Here is a 22,992-nt window from a genome sequence, read left to right as displayed (position 1 = left end):
GTGACTCGTAGATACTATGGGGGAATCTACCTGGGCATCTACCTGGGTATCTACCCCCAGAGTAGTCGTCGTGGGTCCAGTACACACACATACAGCCCAGTATATGTAATGTTTGGCAGTGATTTACCCATTAATAATGCTGCAACTTGAACATGAATTTGATGCTTGCATGTCCCAAGGGGCTGGGAGTGGCGGTATTCTCTCTCTCACTCACTCTTCCTCTCTCTTTCTCTCCCTCCCCTCTGGCTCTGATAGTTTGCACCTTGTCATAGTCATTACCAGAGCTCTGTATGAATTGTCTCTGAAAATTGTCATGAAATAAGATTAATGGGGAATTCTGTGATGTATTCTATAGTACAGTAATTGTAGTCTTCTGTGTAGCCTATCATTTGAGAAAGCCCAACACACTATCAGGAACAATTCGAGAGAATCTCTGACTAATGCATCTTGTCAAATCTATGGCTTGTGAATGTGTGGGCACTAGTTGAATGTAATCTAGCCTAGCATGGGACAATGTTACCAGAATTGTAGAAACAAACTTAAATGTTTTTGTTTTTTATCTAGTATCCAAATAATACTGTGGCCATTGGACCCATTTCTAATAGTGCATCAACAACTCCTGACTTTAGGTTAGGAAGAGTTTTCACCAGACAATTTTAGATTTCTCATGAGAGCACTTGCGCTGTATCTACGATGAGACGTGCACTCCACCAATTTATAGTATTTGGTGCACTCTTATCTTAGAAATTTATTACACCTCTGTATCACCTTTGTTGTATACATAGTTTTCCTTTATTTGAAATGTTCAGTTCATGATGACTTTGAATTTTTTTTATTGTATTTGCACATTTAAATTAAACCAAATTATCTGTAGTAGTGAGAAGTAAAGGTTTCATGATATTTTGAATGCTTATTTGAATATTGTTTCAAACCTCTTGCTTGCTTGTTTATTTATTTATCTATTTATTTATATACAAGAAGATACAATGGGTTTAAGAGTACATCGCATTTGATTTTTTACATTCCTATAAAGCCACTGACACGCACAGGATTTCGGGCTGGTTCTTAATCTAACAGATAATTTTAAGTAGGTAATTTGTAGCAAAATTGAAAAATGTTAACAGGTACATTGTAAGAAAATATGAAGAAAATTAGTAGGTACATTATAGTAAAATTTGAGGATTAGCACCAGGTACATTGTAGCATAATTTCAGGATTATTTCTAGGTACATTGTAGTAAAATTTGCGTTTAACATAACAACCATGATATACGCAGATAGCAGTGATTACAATGAAGTTGTATGGCTTAGGGACATACTGTATTGGGGGAGTGGATAGCACATGATACAGTGCAAGTTTGAAGTATTAGGTAGGAAACTATGAGGATGAAATTAGGTTCGTTTTGGTTTTACTATTGACTAAGGCATTGGTTGGACAGCTTTTTAATTCGTTAGGGGCGAGTTCCATAGACTGTCCCTTTATTTGCACAGTGTGTGGTATTATGGGTTCTATTACATCTGTCAAGGAAGAGTTTCAGATCAGGACTTGCATTTAGGAACAAGGTTTTGTACATGTAAATGGCACAAGAGAATGTGTGGAGTGAGTTTATGTTTAGGGATTTAAACAGAGGGACTGTGTGTTGTCTGAAAACAATTTGTTATTGCTCTGATAGCAGGCTTTTGCTGGGTGATGATGGGCTTGAGGTAATTTGCACTGGTTGAGCCCCATGCACAGATATCGTATGTAAGATAGGGATACATTTGTGGGTAGTATAATGAGAGGAGAGCAAAGTTTGAAACATAATATCTGATTTTAGAAAGTATACAAACCTTTTTTATTTTTTTGTTGTGTTGTATGTGGGTGCTAAAGTAGTCTCTTTTGTCTAAAGGAACTTCCCATCTTATTATTGCTGATGTTAACATTACCTGAAGCTGAATGATTTGTTGATTTGCTTCCAATTAAAATGTAGTAGAACTGAACTGCGAGTAGTAGGAGTAGAACTTGTAGAACTGATCATAGGCCTGTGATGGCATGCAGCATTTTCTTGACAAATAAATACTGTTGGCTGAATAAAAATGTTTAAGTAACCTTAAAATTGTGATATGTTGTATGTAGGATTAAACCTTTTTTTGAGTGTACAAATAGGATTACATCATCCTGTACCCAAATACTGTACTATAGTGTGGTGCTCCATGTACCCAAATGACACTGCCCTGTATCCAACATAACTATGGCCCTTTAGTTAGGTAAAGGCTTATTAAGGCATTATCTCTTAATCACTCATCAGAAAGCACTGCACTTGGTACACTTTCCAACAATGCATTGAACGGCAACTAGGAAAACTGTATACTATTGGCAGCCCTGTCAGTATTCTCTTAGTACAAGAAAATATTGCTTCCTAGCCAAATTAACCTAACTTGACCAAAACGTATGCTATGCATTTTCCCAGATTAAAAACTAATTTTTTTAATTACACAGAAGTCATGTTGAATTTGGAGTTGAGCATTTCCCAGATACACAAGTCTACTGATTCTTTTGCCACTGGGTAGGGGGACACAATATGGAGTCTTTTATATTTGCCAAAATACAAGGCATCAATTCAAAATAGAAAGCTATGTTCACAATGGTATCCTAATAGTTGAATTTAATATTTGGAGCCTTCGCAGAAATCCACTCGGGAGATAACATGGACAGTGAAGTCTAGATCCTAAAATATGATTAATATAGATGTGATAGAGTAAATACAGTAGATCCAGTGAAGGTGTATATTAAAGAGGAACTTGTATACACAAAGCTGTTAAATGCTGGAAATGATATGGTAGAGGTACTGTACTGTAAGTGCTCGCTAAATTGGATTCCTGTAACACAGACCTTTTAGTAATGTGGCCAAAATCAAGTCTTGAGTTCTTCACTACTCGCATAGGGCAAAAATCCAGGTTGCTGGGTTTTGCAGCTGGGTTACTGAATGGAATATGGTGACCTATGCTCCTAACTAAAATTACATTAAATTGGCACTAATATAAAATAAAAAAAAATACTATTTATGACAATAATGATAACTTCATGTTCAGGCTATACAGTGTGTTTCCCAGTTAAAAAAAAGGGGATTTACTTTTCATCTGGTTGCCTACATATTGAGCCCTGAGCTGATCCGTCGAGACTTGGTTATTCTGTCCGCAATGTGTTCTACCCCTTGCATTATTTTATACAGTACTGTACTACTCCTTTCATTAAAATTTTATTTCCAAACTTTTTTGTTTTAATAGAAACCTGATTTAATAGAAAAAGGAGGTAAGCAAAACTCGATCCTTATTTGGTAAGTACAGAAAGCCAAATGACATTCAACCAGTGAAGCCTCAGCTGAAATCAGAGGACCTACAGCTAGCAAAGCCTCAGCAGAAAGCCAACTGACATTTAACCAGTGAAGCCTTGGCCGAAAGCTGAGGCAGCCCATCCTTAAAACGAAGACCTAAAGTCCATTCCATGCACACAGAAAGCTAAGGACATCTTCGGCCAGCGAAGCCTCAGCAGAAAGCCTGGGACCTGTTCGGCCAGCGAAGACGTGGGACCTCTTTGGCCGGCGAAGCCTCGGCAGAAATCCTGGGACCTCTTTGGCCAGCGAAGCCGTTGGACCTCTTTGGCCAGCGAAGCCATGGGACCTCTTTGGCCAGCGAAGCCGTGGGACCTCTTTGGCCGGCGAAGCCTCTGCAGAAAGCCGTGGGGACCTCTTCAGCCAGTGAAGCCGTGGGACCTCTTTGGCCAGCGAAGCCGTGGGACCTCTTTGGCCGGCGAAGCCTCTGCAGAAATCCTGGGACCTCTTCGGCCAGCGAAGCCATGGGACCTCTTCGGGCAACAAAGCCTCGGCAGAAATCCTGGGACCTCTTCGTCCAGCGAAGCCGTGGGACCTCTTCGTCCAGCGAAGCCGTGGGACCTGTTCGGCCAGCGAAGCCGTGGGACCTGTTCGGCCAGCGAAGCCGTGGGACCTGTTCGGCCAGCGAAGCCGTGGGACCTCTTCGGCCAGCGAAGCCGTGGGATCTCTTCGGCCGGTGAAGCCTCGGCAGAAATCCTGGGACCTCTTCGGCTGACGAAGCCTCTGCAGAAAGCCGTGGGACCTCTTCGGCCAGCGAAGGCTCATCAGAAAGCTTTTGCTGTGTGTTTAAATTTAAACATACACGATTAAAGTTTTCTATGGTAAAGGAGGTCCCCCTAGTCAAACGTGTACATGAAGTTATTTTTGAGTTTTAACTATCAACCACTTTAATAAATCGATCGTTTGCAGCCTACTGTATTACTGACAACTACAGGCTTCCGTTTAATGACAAGTGGAGTTATTTGCTGACAGGTTTAAGATCGGTGCCCAGCAACTCTGACCATCATGGATTGAACTCCGACCCTGGAAGAACCAAATGCGTCCGTCCGTCAGTCTGTACTCGCCTAATTTTGCTTGCGGAGGTTGCGCTTCGGCTCTTTGGTCCCGCCTCTCGACCGTCATCGACTGGTGGTAAACATTCTAATCATCTCCATTTGAAACTGTGTATTGGAGTCTGCCTCCACCACATCCCTGTTTAGTGCATTCCATTTGTTAACCACTGACATTAAAAGAAAGTTTTTTATAAAGTCTTTGCACTCGGTGTCCACTTGTGCCCCCCCCCACACTTGTGTGTGTACCCCCCGGTGTTAAATAAACTGTCTTTATCAATCATGTCAGTTCCCCTTAGAATCTTATATGTGGTAATCATGTCTCCCCCTAACTCTCCATTGTCTGTGGGGTTTGCGTGCGCCCTTGTATTGTTTGTGTCTGGTCGTGTTCAATTTGTATAGTGTCGTTTGACAGAATTACGGGAGGGCTTGTAAGTGATAAATGGGTGCGACCTATCTGTTGATGATTAAGCCATTCAAGAGGTGGCACGGGCATGAATAGCCCGTAAGTGGTACAATTTTTTTTCAGTATTCTGAGGTTGCATTTAATCAAGCTGTTATCGCGGGGGAGGATACTGCTTCACAGTCTTTATGAGGGTGTCCAGCTGCTGGACATCTAGCTGTCGATTGATGATTGATTGATGAAGATTAAGCCACCCAAAAGGTGGCACGGGCATGAATAGCCCGTAAGTGGTGGCCCATTTGAGCCATTACCAGTATCAATAGATGATACGGGAGATCTGTGGAGGTGCGACTGCACCCTGCGTGACGGGAGATGTCTCCCGTGTCTAGCTGTCGATTGATTGATTGATGAAGATTAAGCCACCCAAGAGGTGGCACGGGCATGAATAGCCCGTAAGTGGTGGCCCTTTCGAGCCATTACCAGTATCAAAAGATGATACTGGAGATCTGTGGAGGCGCAACTGCACCCTGCGTGACGGGAGATGTCTCCCGGACCAAGTGGTGACCAGATGGTGTCTAGCTGTCGGAAGTCTGATTGTTTTATATGTAAAGAGAGAGGGATGTTGGGGTGAGGTTGATAGGTGTGGTGGTGGTGGGAAGTAGCGGGCCAGGAAGTTGGTTGTAGGCGGGTAATGGAGTGTTGTGGAGGACGGGTTGGTCTGTGGTAGCGTAGTGTCAGTCACAGTTGGCCGGGCTTGGTGATTGTCCACAACCAGCACTTCCTCCTCCTCCTCTCCGTGTGATCTTGGTGGACTTGCCACCGTCACCAACACAAATTTTTACTTCTTTACATTTTTCTGTTCCCATTTTTGCTCCAATTTTAAAACCGTGTACGCTATACAGTAGATTTTATTTGATCCTGGCAATTAGTGAGGTCAAGTTGTTACCGCACATGTGCAAAATAATTACAACGTATATTATAGGTTATCAGTGAATACACATTATATATAATACCGTGGTAATATCGCTGTAATATTGCCTAATATAGGAAATTCCCATATCTTAGCACGATTATAGAACGGCAATATCGCTTTACATTGTAAAAATATTTATAATCTCCATAAGTATTTTTGGTGTATTTTAAACGCGTTTACAAAGCATTGACATTAGCGAGAAATCTAGAAATAATGTTAATTAAATGTGGTGTTGGGTGAACCAGGCATCGCCGGCACCTGGTGGCTGGGACGGCTCAGCTGGTGTCATGCACGCTGATGCCGCCTCTAGTATTTTCCATTATATATATATATATACACTACATATAAATCTATCTATACTATACCTACCGCTTTATAGCATCACAGGTCACCGCGTCACCTGTCTCGGGAGTTATAATAATGAATTTGAGTATGGAATTTGATGGTTTTTAATAGGGAGGGTTGAAAGGGGGGTGTGGGAAGGTTGGGAGGCAGCTCGGTCATGCTGTCAGTCGGGTGTGAGTGAGGCTAGCGAGCTCTTGCCTTCCTCCACTCTCTTTAAACACTCGTGATGTGTTTCCTGTGACTTGTGTGAAACCAAACTCAAAGATTCACGTTGTTTAGTATGTTATTCGCTACGTGTGTGTGAGAGGCCTGTAAGCGGCTGTGTGGTGATTGGTGTGTCAAGTATTCGTGATTATGGCGCTGTTGGATTGGTTCTTTCTTTATGGCAGATTAGCTTTTCGGTTTGGAAGATAGGGGGTGGGGGAAATGAGCTAGGTTGTGCATGATTTTGGGCCCGTGGATCGTGTACATATGTGTAATGTTAGCGCAGTGGGCAGGCGAGGCTGCCAGGTCAGAGGTGGTTATTGATTACTCTCATCCATTACCCCCCCCCTTGGCCTGTAGTCACCCTTATAATGCCTCAACACCCCTCACCCTGGCACCTCCAGAGGTCACCACCTCTCTATAAGGTGCAGTCGCACCTTATAGAGAATCTCCAGAATCGGATCTTAATACTAGTAATGGCTCCAAAGGGCTCCACCACTTACGGGCTATTCATGCCCGTGCCTTAATCATCATCAATCATCACCCTGGCATGGCTCAGGGTGTGAGAGCCACTGGTTTCAAGCACACGCCAATATACATATATAATACCCTGTTGCTGCAGATATATATATACTGTATGTATATATTTGCCCTTTGGAGTGGCTTTGCCCTCTTCAACAGTTGCTAACGTCACCTTTGGTTGGTCATTGCACTGGACAAAGTGTTGGTACAGTGGTTAATGGGTGTGTGTTGGCTTTAGGGTGTTACACAGAGGTGTTGGGGAAATATCAATACTGGGGGCTGCTGTGAGGCCTCTGGCAACTGGCTGCCTGACATTCTCAAGGTTGTTGTGGTCTTCACTTAACATTCTCTCTCACTTATTTTTCCTTTTAGAGTAAAAGTTTTTATTTTAGTAAACAATGGGATTATATATATATATATATATATATATATATATATATATATATATATATATATATATATATATATAATATATATATATATATATATATAAAATATAATCACACACACACACTAGTGCTTTATTTCAATAGGTCTCACTGCACTGTTAATAATAAAACTGATATGATTTTTACAAACATTTTCAAAATTCTAGTTTAATTGGAAACTTTAGTGGGATGAAGAGACTTGTTATATCCTTTTTAACTTCTATGCTGATCTTAATTAAATTGTAGTAGGCCTAGTGTTCTTTATTGGTTATGTCAATTTTTTGTTATAGTACTTTATTAGTTATATTTTTAGGCCCAAATCTAATTACAATTGAGACTGAGGCAACTTACTGCAGTGAAAGTTCACTCCTATGATTTGTGTTGTGATGTAATTGTAAGTGTGGTTTGAGGATTTATTTTTATACAACTACAGTATGTGGGATCTGCCATTAAGCATTTATTTTTTTTTAAATTTGTTATTAAAACATGTTTAGGTTTCAGATTAAGTTTATAGATTAGATTTAAGGACCTGCCCGAAATGCAACGCGTGCTAGTGGCTTTACAAGAATGTAAGAACTCTTGTATATACTGTATAAAAACAAAAATTACATTCAAATGTGTATCACAAACATGTCCCATATCTCTTCTCATTGTATGATTTCATACAATGAAGAGCCCTATTGTATGAATTTGTATTTTTCTGTCTGCACTTTAGTGTGGCACACCTCCCTAGGCTTTGTAGTTAACAAGACAGCAAAAAAGGCAAACTTTAAAGTGCCTTGTTAATTATCAAATGTCACGACAATTTTGGGCATCTGCCTTCCTCTACACTTTAAAATATTAGCCTAGAAATAAATTAAGGTTATAAAAGTGCTGTAAGTGGAACTCTGAAAGCGCACGAACAAATAATGATTAATCTGTGCCAATCAAGACTTAATAGCTGACTCCATACCTATTGAATTCTTGGAGAACCGCTATCAAACGATATTTTGTGGTTCATTTGTTAACACAGAATATATACTTAAGGAATCAAACCACACACAATGATGTCCCAAGGTGTTGGAATAAATGTGATGGATCGTTTGCGTTTGGACTCGCCAGACAGAAGAACTGCTTGGAAAGAGGAAAAGGAACGCAAATTGGCTAAGCTTAAGCAGTTGCGAGCAGAGAGAGAGAAGAGACGGAGAGAACAACTGTCAAAAGAGGTGCCCATCTTTCTAAGACACTAGTCAAGGATTTTAATGATACTGTATTACAATTAACTGTGCTCCAAACATATAAGGTATATTATTTTTAAAGATTCATAAAGTACAGCTCGGTAATTCGTATCAATTCCCATTACTGTGTATGGTGTCCATTCTACCTAATTTATGTCTGGAATTAAAATACTGTACAGTGCTCTATTTTTTTTTAATAATTTACTATATCTTCATGATAAATTCAGTTCCAATATCTGTTTGTAAGCAGAAATTGAAAAGTTACCGATCTTTTTAAGTGATAAAACACTGTTTTTTTCTCTAGGCGCAGGAAGCAGCAGTACGGGCCAGCAATGCACCTCGCGATGACCAAGACTTGGACAAGATGCTCTCCTCCCTTGGAGTGGCACCTGTCTCGGGTAACTGCCTTAATTTTTTTTTTCTTAACCTTAAGTTACAGTTGTATTAGTATTTCTTTATGGTATTGATGGTAGAGTTAAAATATAATACAGTATAAAGTTTCATAATATGCATTTTTGTATTTTCCATCTTCGTGAATTTTTTTGGCGACCTATATAGGAGGTATTGATGTCATTACTGTGCATTATTAAAATTCAATGTACAGTAATGACATCAATGTCCTTAACCGATCCAGATAAAGATAGGTTAAGGACATTGATGTAAAGGTGAGATTTGAGGGATTATATGTTAGTGTATTTTGATAAAAGTATTAGTAAGAGGTGTAACAATGTTGAGTTTTCCTGCATTTTGTTTCGTAGTTTGGCAGTAGTTGATGACTGCTGACTGAACAGTAGACAGTATCCAAGTCTGCAGCCATTAAACAGAACAAAAAATATTTACATTGTCCCCACTTGCTAAATTAGTATTTCAGGAATTTAAATTGACACAATCCTACGCTGATCTTGATCGACGTTGGCTCGGTGTCCTCGCCTTTCCAAAATGTTTACCCATTATAAGCACTAACCATAAATGTATCTGTTAAATCTGATTAAGACCTTACCGGCAATATGTCATTTACAACTGTTTTCTAATCTTGGTGCATACTTGCATAATACTGAACAGTAGATTAGATTTGGAAGATTGTATGTAGCTAAAAAAGAAGCTTTGTTGACAGATAAAGCAATAGCACAAGACTTTGCACCTTGTGACGAGTGTAAAGGTGTTTTCACATCTCTCGTTCAGCAGCACTCCACAATCAAAACTATGCATTTAGACGGTAGTGTGTAAAGTATTGACAGTGCCTTGTGTGTGTGTGTGTGTGTCAACAATCCATTTTCTAGCTCTTAATATTAAGCCTCCAATGTACTTTAGTATACTTGTTACACTGCATGAATATTTAATGTTGAATGAAGACATTTTTCTTTCTTTTTTTTATATTGCATTGTGTTGTTTATCCTACTAATATATGAAAACAACATTATTATTATGGGAAGGTTAGTGTTGCATATAATATTTTAATAAACACTTGAGTGTGTACTATAGAATGTTTACAATGTAGCATTCACTCAGTTTTTCTAATCATTTGGGACTGGCCAGGTTTGGTAAATATTGAAGCTTATTATAACTGTATGTAGTGTGATATCTAAACCATATATCAGAAAATGAAGAAATGATGATGTTTCCGTCACTCCTGGACCATTATAAAATCCGATTGATTGTCTAGGATGGACCGAAATGTGATCATTTCTTCATTTTCTGATATGTGGTTTGGATATTATATCTTCAGCCACATTATTGTGACTTGTCCTCTCACCTGACTCATCGCCGGGTCTGTATGTAATGTACGTACATTATTTGCTATTACTGTTAATCACTGTAGGGCTCCTCTTACCTGAACTAGGTGCTGGCACAGCCATGCCTTAGGAAGATGCCTAGGGCCTTTTCAGGCCTACCATCAGAAGCCAGGACAAGAGTCTGGCTCACTGTAAGACAAGAGAGTGGGGGATCAGAGACCAATACAAAAACCCCATCTGAATGCATAATCTCAATAAAACGAGTCGCTTTTTGAAGAAAATTAGGTACCCTTGGGGAAACAATGTAAAGAAGGTTGTTGTGTAAACAGCCTAACCATGATGTCTGTCTGGGGCCTGACAGCCGAGTGGACAGCGCTTCGGATTCATAGTCCTGAGGGGTCCGGGTTCGATCCCCAGTGAAGGCGGAAACAAATGGGCAGAGTTTCTTTCACCTTGATGCCCCTGTTACCTAGCAGTAAATAGGTACCTGGGAGTTACAGCTGCTATGGGCTGCTTCCTGGGGGTGTGTAACAAAAAGGAGGCCTGGTCGAGGACCGGGCCGCGGAGATGCTAAGCCCAAAATCGTCTCAAGATCTCAAGACAATGATGCACCAGCACTACCACCAGGTGGTAGCGCAGGTCACTTCAGGTTCAAGACAGCCCATCCCTCTTGCTCACCAGGTGAGTGAGAGACTAGAGGGCACGGATCCTCTGGTGGTGTCCATCCTTTGCTTCCTGCTTAAGCTAAGTGGTGGTGTCTATCCTGGGATATAATTCCAACACTCACCAGAGGTGTCCACAAACATGAAAAGATGAACCTAAGGAAATAATTTAAATATCTAAAGGAGGTTTATTTTCCAGTATGCTCCACCAGCTCGAATTTGATCCTTTATGACAGCCAGGTAGAAAATGAGGCGTTACTGCAAATGAGTTACTGTTCTTGTGTGTGTGGATTAATTGTGGTTTTTGTTAACCCTTTTTGTTATTACCTTGGTAATAGTATTTACAATCTATTGAACGTAGCTGTGCTTGTCCTATTTCTTATTGCATGATTGTCTTAATCTTTTGCTTATAAGTAAATTACATGTGAAGGTTCGTGTCTTAGTCTAAGTGTTAACATACAGTCTTCACAATCAGATCAGTGGGTGTAGAGCTTAACCATATTTCACATGCCTGAAGCACCCTTACTTATTAATGTACGGTACATCTTGCAAATGTGGCTCTAGTGCTTACCAGTATTTATATTTTTGTGTGCTTTTATCTAAATTTAAATTGTTTCGTGTTGGAATAATTTCATTGGTAATGAGAAATAAGTACTGTGTGCTCTTGAATTTTCAGAGGTGTTGTCCAGTATGTCGAGCATGTCCTCGGAGCCAGGAGCTGATCACAGTGGCTCGCCTGACAAGAGCTTGGAAGCCAATGCTACAGCTTCTCCACGGACACCTAGGTATATATATATGTATTTGCAATGGTTTTCAAGGTTAATTAGATATATATATGTGTGTGTGTGGGTGGGTGTGTAATTACCTAAGTGTAGTTACAGGATGAGAGCTACGCTCGTGGTGTCCCGTCTTCCCAGTACTCTTGTATCTGTGTGTGTGCATGTTTGCCTATTTGTGGCGAATGGCCTCTGGAATGCTCCCAAGGCCTGAAATGAAAGGTTTGAAAAATATATAGACAACTGAGTATAAGAGTTACCTGTCTTATGATTTGCCTCCCCTCGACTCAATTTTTAGCCGTTCATTCCTAGATACAAATCAGTTGCAAAGTCACCAGATTATGAACAGTGTTCGTAATGTAATAACTCCACCCGTGTTCAGTGACACTCCTATGGAACCATTGACCATTAACATCTAACATATGTAAGGTAGTATGGTGTGTTTGGCATGTGTTTGAATTGTCTATTGATTTGGAGGTGCTGTACTATATATTTTGGGTACATGGCACAGATATAGGAAATGGGTTAATTTAGGTTGTGGTGTTCTGAAGTATTATTACCCATAATGCACCTATCTAGGTGTCTAGCCCAGTCAACCCACAATTTAATGACTGTACTTGTATCCAAATAAAAAGTCAAATTGAATTAAATATATGCACTCAAGTTTAATGATGATGATAATAAGAAACATTAGTTTTCTTAAGAACAATTGACTGAATCATGGAAAATGAACACTATGATATTTATTCTAACAGGTGTGTATTAGACACCTGTCATATTTCAGTATGCTTTTGGAATTCAGAACAGTATATTCCTATGAAACCTGTTGACCTGTTCAATAAATCAACAACCTTAGCAATTTTTTTTTTCTCTCTCTCCATGTCATGTGGGTGCTATAGATTTTTTTCTGCACCAATGTTCAGCAGCCAGTAACTGTGTGAATACATGCAACTTTACCCTAGGGTAAAGTCGTGCATATTCTTACGGTTGCCAGCCCTCGAGCACTGAGAGTTAAAAAAAAAAAAAAAAGACATTACTCCTTATATACTACAATGATCTCTGTTATTATGATGCTGATATCTAAATAATAACTTTAATGATCACTGAAGGTTGACTGCTTGTCCAGCAGTAATTGGGGACCTAGTTGTAAGCCAATTGACAGGGCATTGCCCGGGCAAACTAGCTGGGGTAAGGTTTAAGGTGAGCTGTGGGTTGGGACAGCTCTTAAGCCTGCTAACAGTAAGTAAGAAGTGTGTGTACTCTATCCACCTGTGCAAAAAAAATAAAAATATATATATTATCTGCAAGACATCCAGGGTTTGTTTTGTTAGTAGGACATGTCCCGAGGGTAAGGTATGCGAAGCTGTAAAGGTCTTGTTTTGCTTTTTATCATCCACAATTATCACTTTTCTGTTTCTCATTTGGATGGGGTTTGTAGGCAAAAAAAGAGATAATAAAGATAACCAAAATGACACTTCATCTGTTTTCCATCAATCACACTACTTAATTGCAGTATTACATTGCATCAACAATGTTACACTACTGCAGTACATCCACACAAACATCTTGCTGCTACTTACGACGACTCTTTAGGATGCTTTCTACAAGTTACTGTGTATCATTTGACTTGCATTTACTCTTGACAAATTGATTGCATCTAACATTATGTCCTTCAACTTCATCACCTCGCCAAACTTGTTCCAACCGTTTGTTTGTTTGTTTGCAACCAACTTTGTTTAGTTTAAATCTATGACCACATGTTCTTGAAGTTCCGGGTCTCTGGAATTCTTCGATATCAATTTTGTCGATTCCCATTACGTATGTAGTTAGTGATCATATAGCCTTTTTTTTTTCTTGTATCTTCAAGTTTTGGCATATTTAATGCTTCTAACCTCTCCTCGTAGCTCTTGGCCTTCATTTCTGGGAGCCATTTAGTTTCATGTCTCTGCACCTTTTCCAGTTTGTTGATGTGCTTCTGAAGATATGAGCACCATTCAACGCTGCATTTTCCAGCAGGGGTCTCGCAAATGTAGTGAACAATTTCTTTAGGATTTCACCTATGTATTTAAAAGCAATTCTGATATTTAAATGTGTAGCATAGGCTCCTTTGGAAAGGAAAGTTTGGAAAGAAAATGACGCCAAAAACAGGCAAAAGTGCGTTCTATTTAAATAAGTAAAGGTTTAAAAATAATACATTGTATAATTTGGAAAAATGTTTGGGAAATTAAACCATATCCAAAATTTCTCACACGTTACAGCATGTTTAAATATTATATGTATTTTACTATTGTTGATTTGGTGGTTTTATATTTTCACGATCCAAATTGTTAATACAAATGTTACTTGCAGTAAGAAGCCACCCCAGTTGTCAGTAGTGAGTGTGCAAGCCACGAACATTCCCCCGCGTGAAACGGTTACCTACACCAAGGGAGTTCAAACTTCAGGATCCGGGGATGGCCACGGTTAGTTATGGGAGAATCTTGTGCAATTTTGACAGGGTAAATGAGAGCCGTTAGTATGGCCATTATATTAGACAGGATAGTTTAGCGGACTATCAAGTCATTCTTAGCTCCTGTACTTAATATATACTATAGATATAATATAAGTTTACATTTTTTAGATGAAGTTTTTAATATTGAATAACTTAATTAGTTCATAGTAGGATGTCCATAGAATTATAACATTGTCAACTTCTGCAGTTTTACCTTCACCTGAGTGACTCCAAAAATGATGAACTAGTATCTTAGAATTCTTCAATTTTTTTAAGTTGATTAATTTAATCATCATTATTCTGATTTAATACTATAAATTGGTTTGAATATTACTGTTGTGTGGATAATATAAAATCCTGGTAAACTGTATACTGTAATGTTCAAAGATTAATTATTGTTGAAAAGTAGTAAACTTAAAGGTCATTAGCAAGTCACTAGCAGGTAATGGTCGCTGGTGTAATTTAGATTTTACAAATAGGAATTAGTTTTAACCTATTAGTTCATCCGATTTATCCAAGATTAGCTGTATTGCTTTTTTGTATCATCTTATAGCTAAACAAGAGAGAGAGAGAGAGATCAGTGTGTTTGTTATAAGTTTAAGATTACATTGGTCAAGGGACAAGTTAGGTAATGTATTTAGTGTCTGCAGTGCTATTGGCAATGCTTGATATATCTGCATGAGTTAGGCAAGGTTGAGGGAGTAGGTGACGAGAGAGCAGTGTGTGTGTGTGTGTGTGTGTGTGTGGAGGAGGGGGTGTGCCGTGCAGTCTTGTCAAGGAGGAAAGTACATTACAGTAATGAGAATGAATTAGTTTTGAAGGACTGTGGGAACTTGAGCAAATATGAATGGCTTTGGCAGAAGGATGGGGTTTGGCTTCTAATTACTCCTTCAACAGGCATGAAATTCTGAAACTTTTATTTAAGAGATTAAGAAATATAAATATATATATATACATATTATTTATTTATATATATATATATATATATATATATATATATATATATATATATATATATATATATATATATATATATTATATATATGTATATATATGTATATATATATATATATATATATATATATATATATATATATATATATATATATATATATATATATATATATAATAAAATATATATGACATAGCATATACTGTGTATCTAGCTATAGCTAACTAGCTGTGTGTGTGTGTGTATGTATAAATATATATATATATATATTATTATATATTATATATTAATATAATCATCCCATCCTCCTAAACTGAAATTACTTATAGTAATGATGTGATGAACCAACATAGAGTAGACTTTAGTCGTATTGAATTTTAACAAACTTGAAAAGTTAGTTTTTGTTGTTGCTAATGAAGCATTTAGATTATATATGATATATATATATGTAATAAATAAATAAAATGTGTGTACATATGTGCTATACTAAACCTAGAATATTTAAGTTTGATTTTTGGCGTTATTTTCTCTGGACCATAAAAAAGTACACAAGTGACCTATTGGGACTCCATTACTATATATTGATGTGATTGACTACATAGTTATAAAAAAGTACTATCAAAACGGGAGGATGGGTTGGTTTACTGTATATATAGTGTGTGCTTGAATGTGTGTGTGTTGTATATGTATGTACAGTATGTATAATAAATAATTGCATACTATATACTTTATATTTACTGGGGGCCGAGACAGTGGTTTAGTTTGTCAATATACGACTGTACAGAAGGAAAGAAGCAATGGTTCAGTATCACCCGCCGTTTTTTCCCCCCCACTCTCCCATTTTCTAGTGCAACTGTTTGTTTTGCAGGCTTCGTTTTTGACTTTGTTGCAGCAGTTTTAAGAATATTATTTCCTAATGGCACCTGAGCATTGAGCGGTGAAATGGTTTGTGCTATTTACAGTAACACGATGAAATTACCATCAGTGATTCAATTCATTACGGCTTGGATATTTGTGACGGTCATTGACATTCATAATCCCGTGGTGTCAGGTGCCATGAATTGCACAGTTAAACAACTAATCTTGCAGTTCTTTCATTATCTTTCAAGTATGCTGCTGCATTAATCTACCAAAGCATTATTTTGTTTGTGTTTCAGAGTACATGTAGAAAACTAAAAATATAAAAGTGTTCATTAATTAAATTCCAGCAAGAATATATATATTTCCATGGGTAGTGTTAGTGCTATGTCAACATACATGCTTGCTTCATCATAAATCATATAACAAATATTAATACACACAAAAATATAGAAACTTGATTTTTTTTTTGTCTAGTACCTTACCTTGAGATGATTTCGGAGCTTAGCGTCCCCGCGGCCCGGTCGTCGACCAGGCCTCCTGGTCTCCTAGTATGTAAAGAAACAAAAATAATTGTCATCGCAGTGCTACTTTCATATTGAAGCTTGACCCCCCATGTTTTTTCCTAGTTCGCATTTATCCACTTTCAACCAGGTTTTTAAGTAATATCCTTAATTGAAACTAGATTATATATATTTTTGAAAATATATATATATTTCATGTTGAATGCTAGGCACCAAGGAAGGGGTATAAAAACAGTTATATTGGTACTTTTATCTGTCGCGTGCTTGCTTTTTGCATGCCATCTATATCTCCATCCATGCGTGTGCATGCAGCAGCCATATACATACTTTAGAATGTAATTTTTCATTATAGGAAACCTAATTCTATTCTAAGGCTCACATGAATTTGTAATGAACTATATTTTCTTGAAAAGAATGATAATTTTTCTTGAAAACTGTTTTAATTTTTTTTTTTATCATCGGTACAGTACTATTGTAGAAGAGTAAGGAAGTGAGTGAGTATAGCTCTTTACTTTGTAATAATTTCTTGGATTGTCATACTTTTCCATGAGTCTTTGAATAGGATGATAGAAAAATAGAATCCATAGGGTTTTATGTAGTAATGAAGAAAATAGGTTGGTCAGAGAAGCGCTTTGGTCCAATTTCTGCTCCGCTTTTATGAATACTTTGTGTAATTCTTTGCTTGAATAATCTCTGTAATTTCTTGATTGAATAAATTATAGTTCATTTTACCTGGAATTCATCATTTAAAAATGTCAGCTAAGCAAATTATGGACCAAAGAATCCTGCCTTAAAGTTGCCAATTTCAGTCCTTTGTCTTTACTAAAATGTATTTATTTTCTGGCAGTTTAATATATTGCATGTTTAATCATCGCATTATTTCCTGTATCTGAGATGCCATTGTTTTGTTTTACACTATGAAATGCATGACTGCCCACATGGCTTTGTTTTTTGCCCTTTTCTATTGATATTGCTGTACACGTCGTCGACGGGGGTCTCCAGTGTTGAAGCTTAGCATCATGGCAATGCAAGGCTAAATATAGGCTATTTCACAGGTTGTTTACCTGTCCAAATTTCTTGTTAATGACTGGAGGTTAGAGCAGGTAGACAAATGCCTCACGTTTTTAAAGAGCAGGTAGACAAATGCCTCACGTTTTTAAAGAGCAGGTAGATAAATGCATCATGTTTTTAAAGAGCAGGTAGACAAATGCCTTACGTTTTTAAAGAGCAGGTAGACAAATGCCTCACGTTTTTAAAGTCCTTCATTACCTGCTGCTATGCTTGATAACATGGAGCCTGGTAAGCAACAATATTTCTCAAATTAAGAGAGGTGATAGTGATCCTTGGAGCTGCTGTATATTCTTTGCATGTTGATGGGTGCTTGTTCCACAACACCTCAAGGTTACCCGCCCTACCCACCAACCCTCGGACTTGCAGCTGTCTTGTTAAGTGGTGTCTGTTTTAGCACTTAGAGCATGGTATAGATGCTTCATGATAACAAGTGTTAATGGTATTAAATGTGTGTATTAATATGACTTATAGGTTTAAGTGTTTGAATTGCAGTGTCCAGTCTCTAATTTATTTTGTATATCAGTTTGGCTTGGATATCTTAAAGTACTTTTCTCTTATTTGTGTTAGGTAAAAAGAATATTAATTATATTTCCTTCCCCCAAAAAGAAGATATGAAATGCTCTCATCTCCCTCTTGCAAGTGCGACTGTGCATGAGTACCTGAGCCACCCTCTACTTGGGTGTGGGTTGACAGTGTCACCGCTCCACATGATGCCACCCTTGTCCTGCAACACCAAGGGACTACCACCTTCCCTCCTGCCCCATTACAAGACAGATTAATCTTAAATGATATCTTTGAGAGTTTTCCTTAGTCAGATATTGCCCTTTGTTGCTTTGAAGTTAGGTACAGTACGTACATATTTCAGATATTTAGAAGGATATTAATAAAAAAAATTTTACCTGAAATTCAAATATCTTGTTAGTGGAAGATTCTCCATTGAGAAGGGCTTAATTATGTAGTGGGGTTCCTTCCTCACATAGTTTTCATCTTGTGCATTTTGTTGGATTCTGTCTGGGTTTTTTAATGTTCTACAATTTCCCATCTCGTTTGCTTCTTTTGAGATTCCATTAATGCCAATTTCATAAAGACCCCATCCACTAACTTGTTGTTCCTCCCCTTCCCCCAACCCAAGGTTACTATGAGGACTGGTGGAGGCCCCGCAAAGGTTGGTTGAACTGCCCCCCTTAGCTGGCTGCCTCGCTCGCTCACGGGCCATGCCTTGGTATCTCTTGTACTCCTGAGCTGTGTGCACTACTTGTCGCTCTCAACAGCTACATCTCTCTTTCTCTCTTTCTGTCTCTCTCTCTTTTATTCTAATATTTAAGAAATCTTAATTCTGTTAATTTTTTCCTGTTTAATTTCCTAATGGGTTTGATGTCACCTCACCAAAAAAAATATGTATTATTTGTTTATACAGAATTACTGCACTTGTAATTTTTAACCAGAGGATTCAGCTTGTAAAAATATATGGCCCAGTCAAAAGGAAGAGTTAATTATTGACACATAATTTAGTAATGAATATCCACCATAATAAGTAGTAGTGGCTGGATACTGTAGGACAGTTTCACTAGAGAAATGAGGGGAATATTGATTAATTTGTAATGCTAAGAGTCAAAGGCAGTATTATATCACTGCTCTATAAACTGACTAGAAATGTCTACTGGCCAAATGTGGCTAGTGTTTGATCCAGTAAATACAATGTGACTGTATGATGTAAGGAATGTATAAAATACGGTATTCAATATGACTAAAATTTTATATTAAAAAAATGTTTTCATTCATTTATTTTGACTAGAATAATATATAAATGGCAGACAATAGAGCAGCTGATCTTGGCCATCCATGGAAGCACTGCTGTGAGGGAAAGTAAAAGGGTATATCCCCCCCCCCTTTTACTTTAATTTTCTTTGGCCTCATACAGCTGTACCACCTGCTAATCTGCTGTTTTCTCCATCTCAACATTTACCTTTTTAATTTTCCTTTTTTACCCCCCCCCCTTACGCACCACATTCGTCCTTGGCACTATTCATTTCTACGCATTCTTATTTCCGAGTGGCAGCTAAAGTGTTGGTTGCTTCGTTAATTTGATAGTCAGAGCTGATTATAGTCATCTTTTACAAACAATTTGAAATGTCTTGGTAAAAAGTTGGCCTGTGCCTGTCCGCTCAAGGGTGGGGTAATTCTCAAGAGGAAACAAGACATCAGAGATGTAGATTGATGGCATGTGGACATGTCAGATTACGTAAAATGCATTGTGCATCTGCATGGATACCTATGAAACATTTACCAATGACAGTGATATGAAGACCACATTCTTGGCTTTTAACACGGTTGATGTTGCATTATCCATGGCTTCATTATTTGTATAGAGTACTGTAATGATAGGTACTCTGATACGTCTTGTGTTGATTTGAAACCAGGTAGCATTTATTTGATATTGCGCTTGCTGTCGCCTGATTTTTAGCTTTGTATGGCATGACACTCTCTTTATAGAGTGTTTTAATGCTGCCTGTTTTGGCTGGATATTTAATGAATGATGCTCACATGTTCAGCCTACCAGAGCCTGACACATATCATTGTGCATTGTTATACTTTGCCTGAAGTAGGTTGATACTGGATAATTATTACTAATATAATGTGTGATACCAAGAGTACTATAGTTAGGGAAAGATCCCAGTGAGGTGTTAAAAAAGAACTAATCTTGATTTGATTCCTAGTTATAGTTTGATACCTAGCTGTCTGATATACAGCCTTCAATTTACTCGATACTTGCTTCATTGATAATCATAGTTAAATTCTTAGCTTCTCGTGGTTAATCATGACAGCAATAGTTAAGTCCGAAGCTAAAGGACAAATGTCCTTTGCAAAGACATGCAGATCGCTGTTTGCTTTACAAATTAAACTATTGTTTCTCAGTTATTGTTAGATATTGCAGTTGCTTATTTTCTTGTAAGAATGGATATATATTGGGTACAGTATTTCTAACACAATGGAGAGATTTAAATTAAAGCTATCCAGTGGTGATTCTGGCAATGCCATTTGGATAAACTTGCACAAGCAATCTACTAAAAGCCAAACGTAGGATTATATATAGTGTGGGGTGCTTGTTTGAGAGTGGGGCTGCGTAGCATGTACAGTAATGTGGTGAAGGGACGAGTGCTTCGTCTTTTCTCTTACCGCATGCAAGCGGTAGATAAGGTAATGATAAATAGATGTCTTGAGAATGCTTCATCATATAACATGAAATTTAAAAGTATTTAAATGCAAGATAAAATGTATGACTGCTGTTGAAGTTATGGAATGTAGTATAATGGTAAACTTTTGTGCTATCTTCAGACGGCCTCGTCGTATTAATTTGGAACTGACGACTTCAGATATCATAAAACTGAGATTTCGTTCGTTATTGGATATTGTATTCCAATACTCTACATGGAATCCCTACCTCGTGAAGCACAAGACGCTTGTAAAGTGTAGGGATAACAGCATGAAAAGTTCTTGAATTAAAAGAATCAAGCTACAAGGACAGGTTAATGGAACTAAAAATAACCTTGCTAGAGGAAAGGAAGAACAGAGTGGACATGGGCACTACTTACAAAATACTGGAGGATTGGGGTTAAACAAAATGGACAAGGACAACAACATTGAATTCTAATTGAATAGGACAAGGATATCAGTGGAAACTGAAAACTCTGATTACTACAAAAAAATAAGGAATTACTCCTATGCTGTATATGTTTTCAACAAGAGGTATTAACTGTTAAAAGTGATGGAAATTGCTTTTATCCGTATCTTCAAGAATCAAATGTGGTACAGACTTTGAATGTCCAGAGATGTACAAAATCTTGGAAGGCAGGGCAGAAAAGGTAGACTTCGTTCTCCATTGTCATTAATTGGAAAGCACTACCTGCCCATTCACAGAGAGTCACCCTCATCTCTCTCTTGCATTGCACGCTTTTGTCATCCTCATCTCTTCCTTGTTTCACACGCTTTGTCACCCTCATCTCTTTCTTGCTTTGCACCCTTTGTCATCCTCATCTCATTCTCACTATTTATTACAGCTTGTTTTGTGATAGTCTGCATATTTATCATGCAATTATTAATTTCTAAGAATAAAGAAATCAGCAGGAGGAGTGTTGTCCCATTTATTTTGAAGGATAAATATGTCCATTATTCACTTCACATATATTAATAGCTATCCAGATTTGTAAATTACTCACACTGCCAGCTGTTCATCGACCCCCTTCCCCAGCTAGCTCCTTTTTTCCTTTTCACTCACACCACAAACAAAGTTTTGTTTTCCATACATAACTTGCATGCATTTTTATTGGATTCTGATGTTATTTTCGAATTTCATTATTCTTTCGTGGATGCTTCACAGGATCTGTTGGTGTGAATATTTATTGTAAAGATCTGTCATCAATTACTGGTGGTCATTTTACTTTTGGAAGTAGTGTGGTGTGTGCTGCATAATCATGAGGGGCTCATTTTTCTCTCTGAACCATTTTCTCTGCTACTGTTCTCTCCCTAACACCCCCAACCACTTTCCACGTTAATTGCCGCTCCAGCCATTTGCTACCCCGCTCCACACCCCATTGGGCACTTACATTTGGGGCTTCCCCATACTGTGTTCTCATTGGTGAATTTGAATGAAATGCAGCTAGAATCGACACAGAAAGTCACTATAGCTGGGGAAACACACACTCAGGTGGCGTGAATGGTAGAGCAGTGCTTGTTTGGTAAACAGACTGCTGGCCTCGGGTCGGACTTGAGGAGTAGAAGGACTCCCAGAACCCTATCAAGCAGGTATCAAGCCTCACTTGCCATGAAATGCCTTTGGTTTATTCTGAAATGACCTTCTCCCCCCCCCCTTAGATATTGAATACTTGTCGTCCATATGCCGCTTAACCTTCCATCTATAATACTGGTGTATTGTATGCAGGGTATTTGTTATGCACATTTGTTGTGCTAAAAAAATGCTTCTTTTTGGTAAATACTGTACTGTACTTTATTGTACAGTATTTTATAAGCCACCTCACTGGCTGTTTTAGCCTTAGCACCTTAAAAAAAAATCGTGTTAATTCCTCTCCTTCAGCTTTTTTGTTTATTCCAAGTTGTTTTAATATTCTTGGTCACTTGTTAATGACCACAGTTTAACGTTCTTTATCGTTCAGTTTTGAGGCACACGTTTAATAGTATGGCTTGTGCAAATTATCCACCCTGATGCCACTTTATGAAGTTATACCATATTACCAGAAAAAAAAATGAAATACTGTATTTAAAATGTTGAAAAGCTTGAAGTGATTTATTATAATAGTTATTTTGTCTCCATAGAGTACTATATTTGTTATAAAAGTGTACATTAAACGATGAAATTCCATCGTAATGGGTGCGCTATTTAAGGCTGCGAAGTACAG

At 38.0% G+C, this 22,992-nt stretch overlaps 1 protein-coding gene across 1 annotated transcript in view; it reads left to right on the top strand.

The window, feature by feature from the left end:
• LOC123766715 (cytoplasmic dynein 1 intermediate chain) overlaps nt 1–22,992 on the top strand; it is a 46,602-nt gene that overhangs the window by 625 nt on the left and 22,985 nt on the right. Inside the window, 5 exon segments of the mRNA XM_069307334.1 lie at nt 8,816–8,909; nt 9,626–9,727; nt 11,583–11,691; nt 14,032–14,144; nt 18,711–18,743. Of these exon segments, the coding sequence (XP_069163435.1) occupies nt 8,816–8,909; nt 9,626–9,727; nt 11,583–11,691; nt 14,032–14,144; nt 18,711–18,743 (451 nt within the window).

Source organism: Procambarus clarkii, chromosome 60 (assembly GCF_040958095.1).
Source record: "Procambarus clarkii isolate CNS0578487 chromosome 60, FALCON_Pclarkii_2.0, whole genome shotgun sequence".
NCBI lineage: Eukaryota > Metazoa > Arthropoda > Malacostraca > Decapoda > Cambaridae > Procambarus > Procambarus clarkii.
The sequence above is the reverse complement of the archived record's forward strand: the minus strand, read 5'-3'. Positions and strand labels throughout refer to the sequence as shown.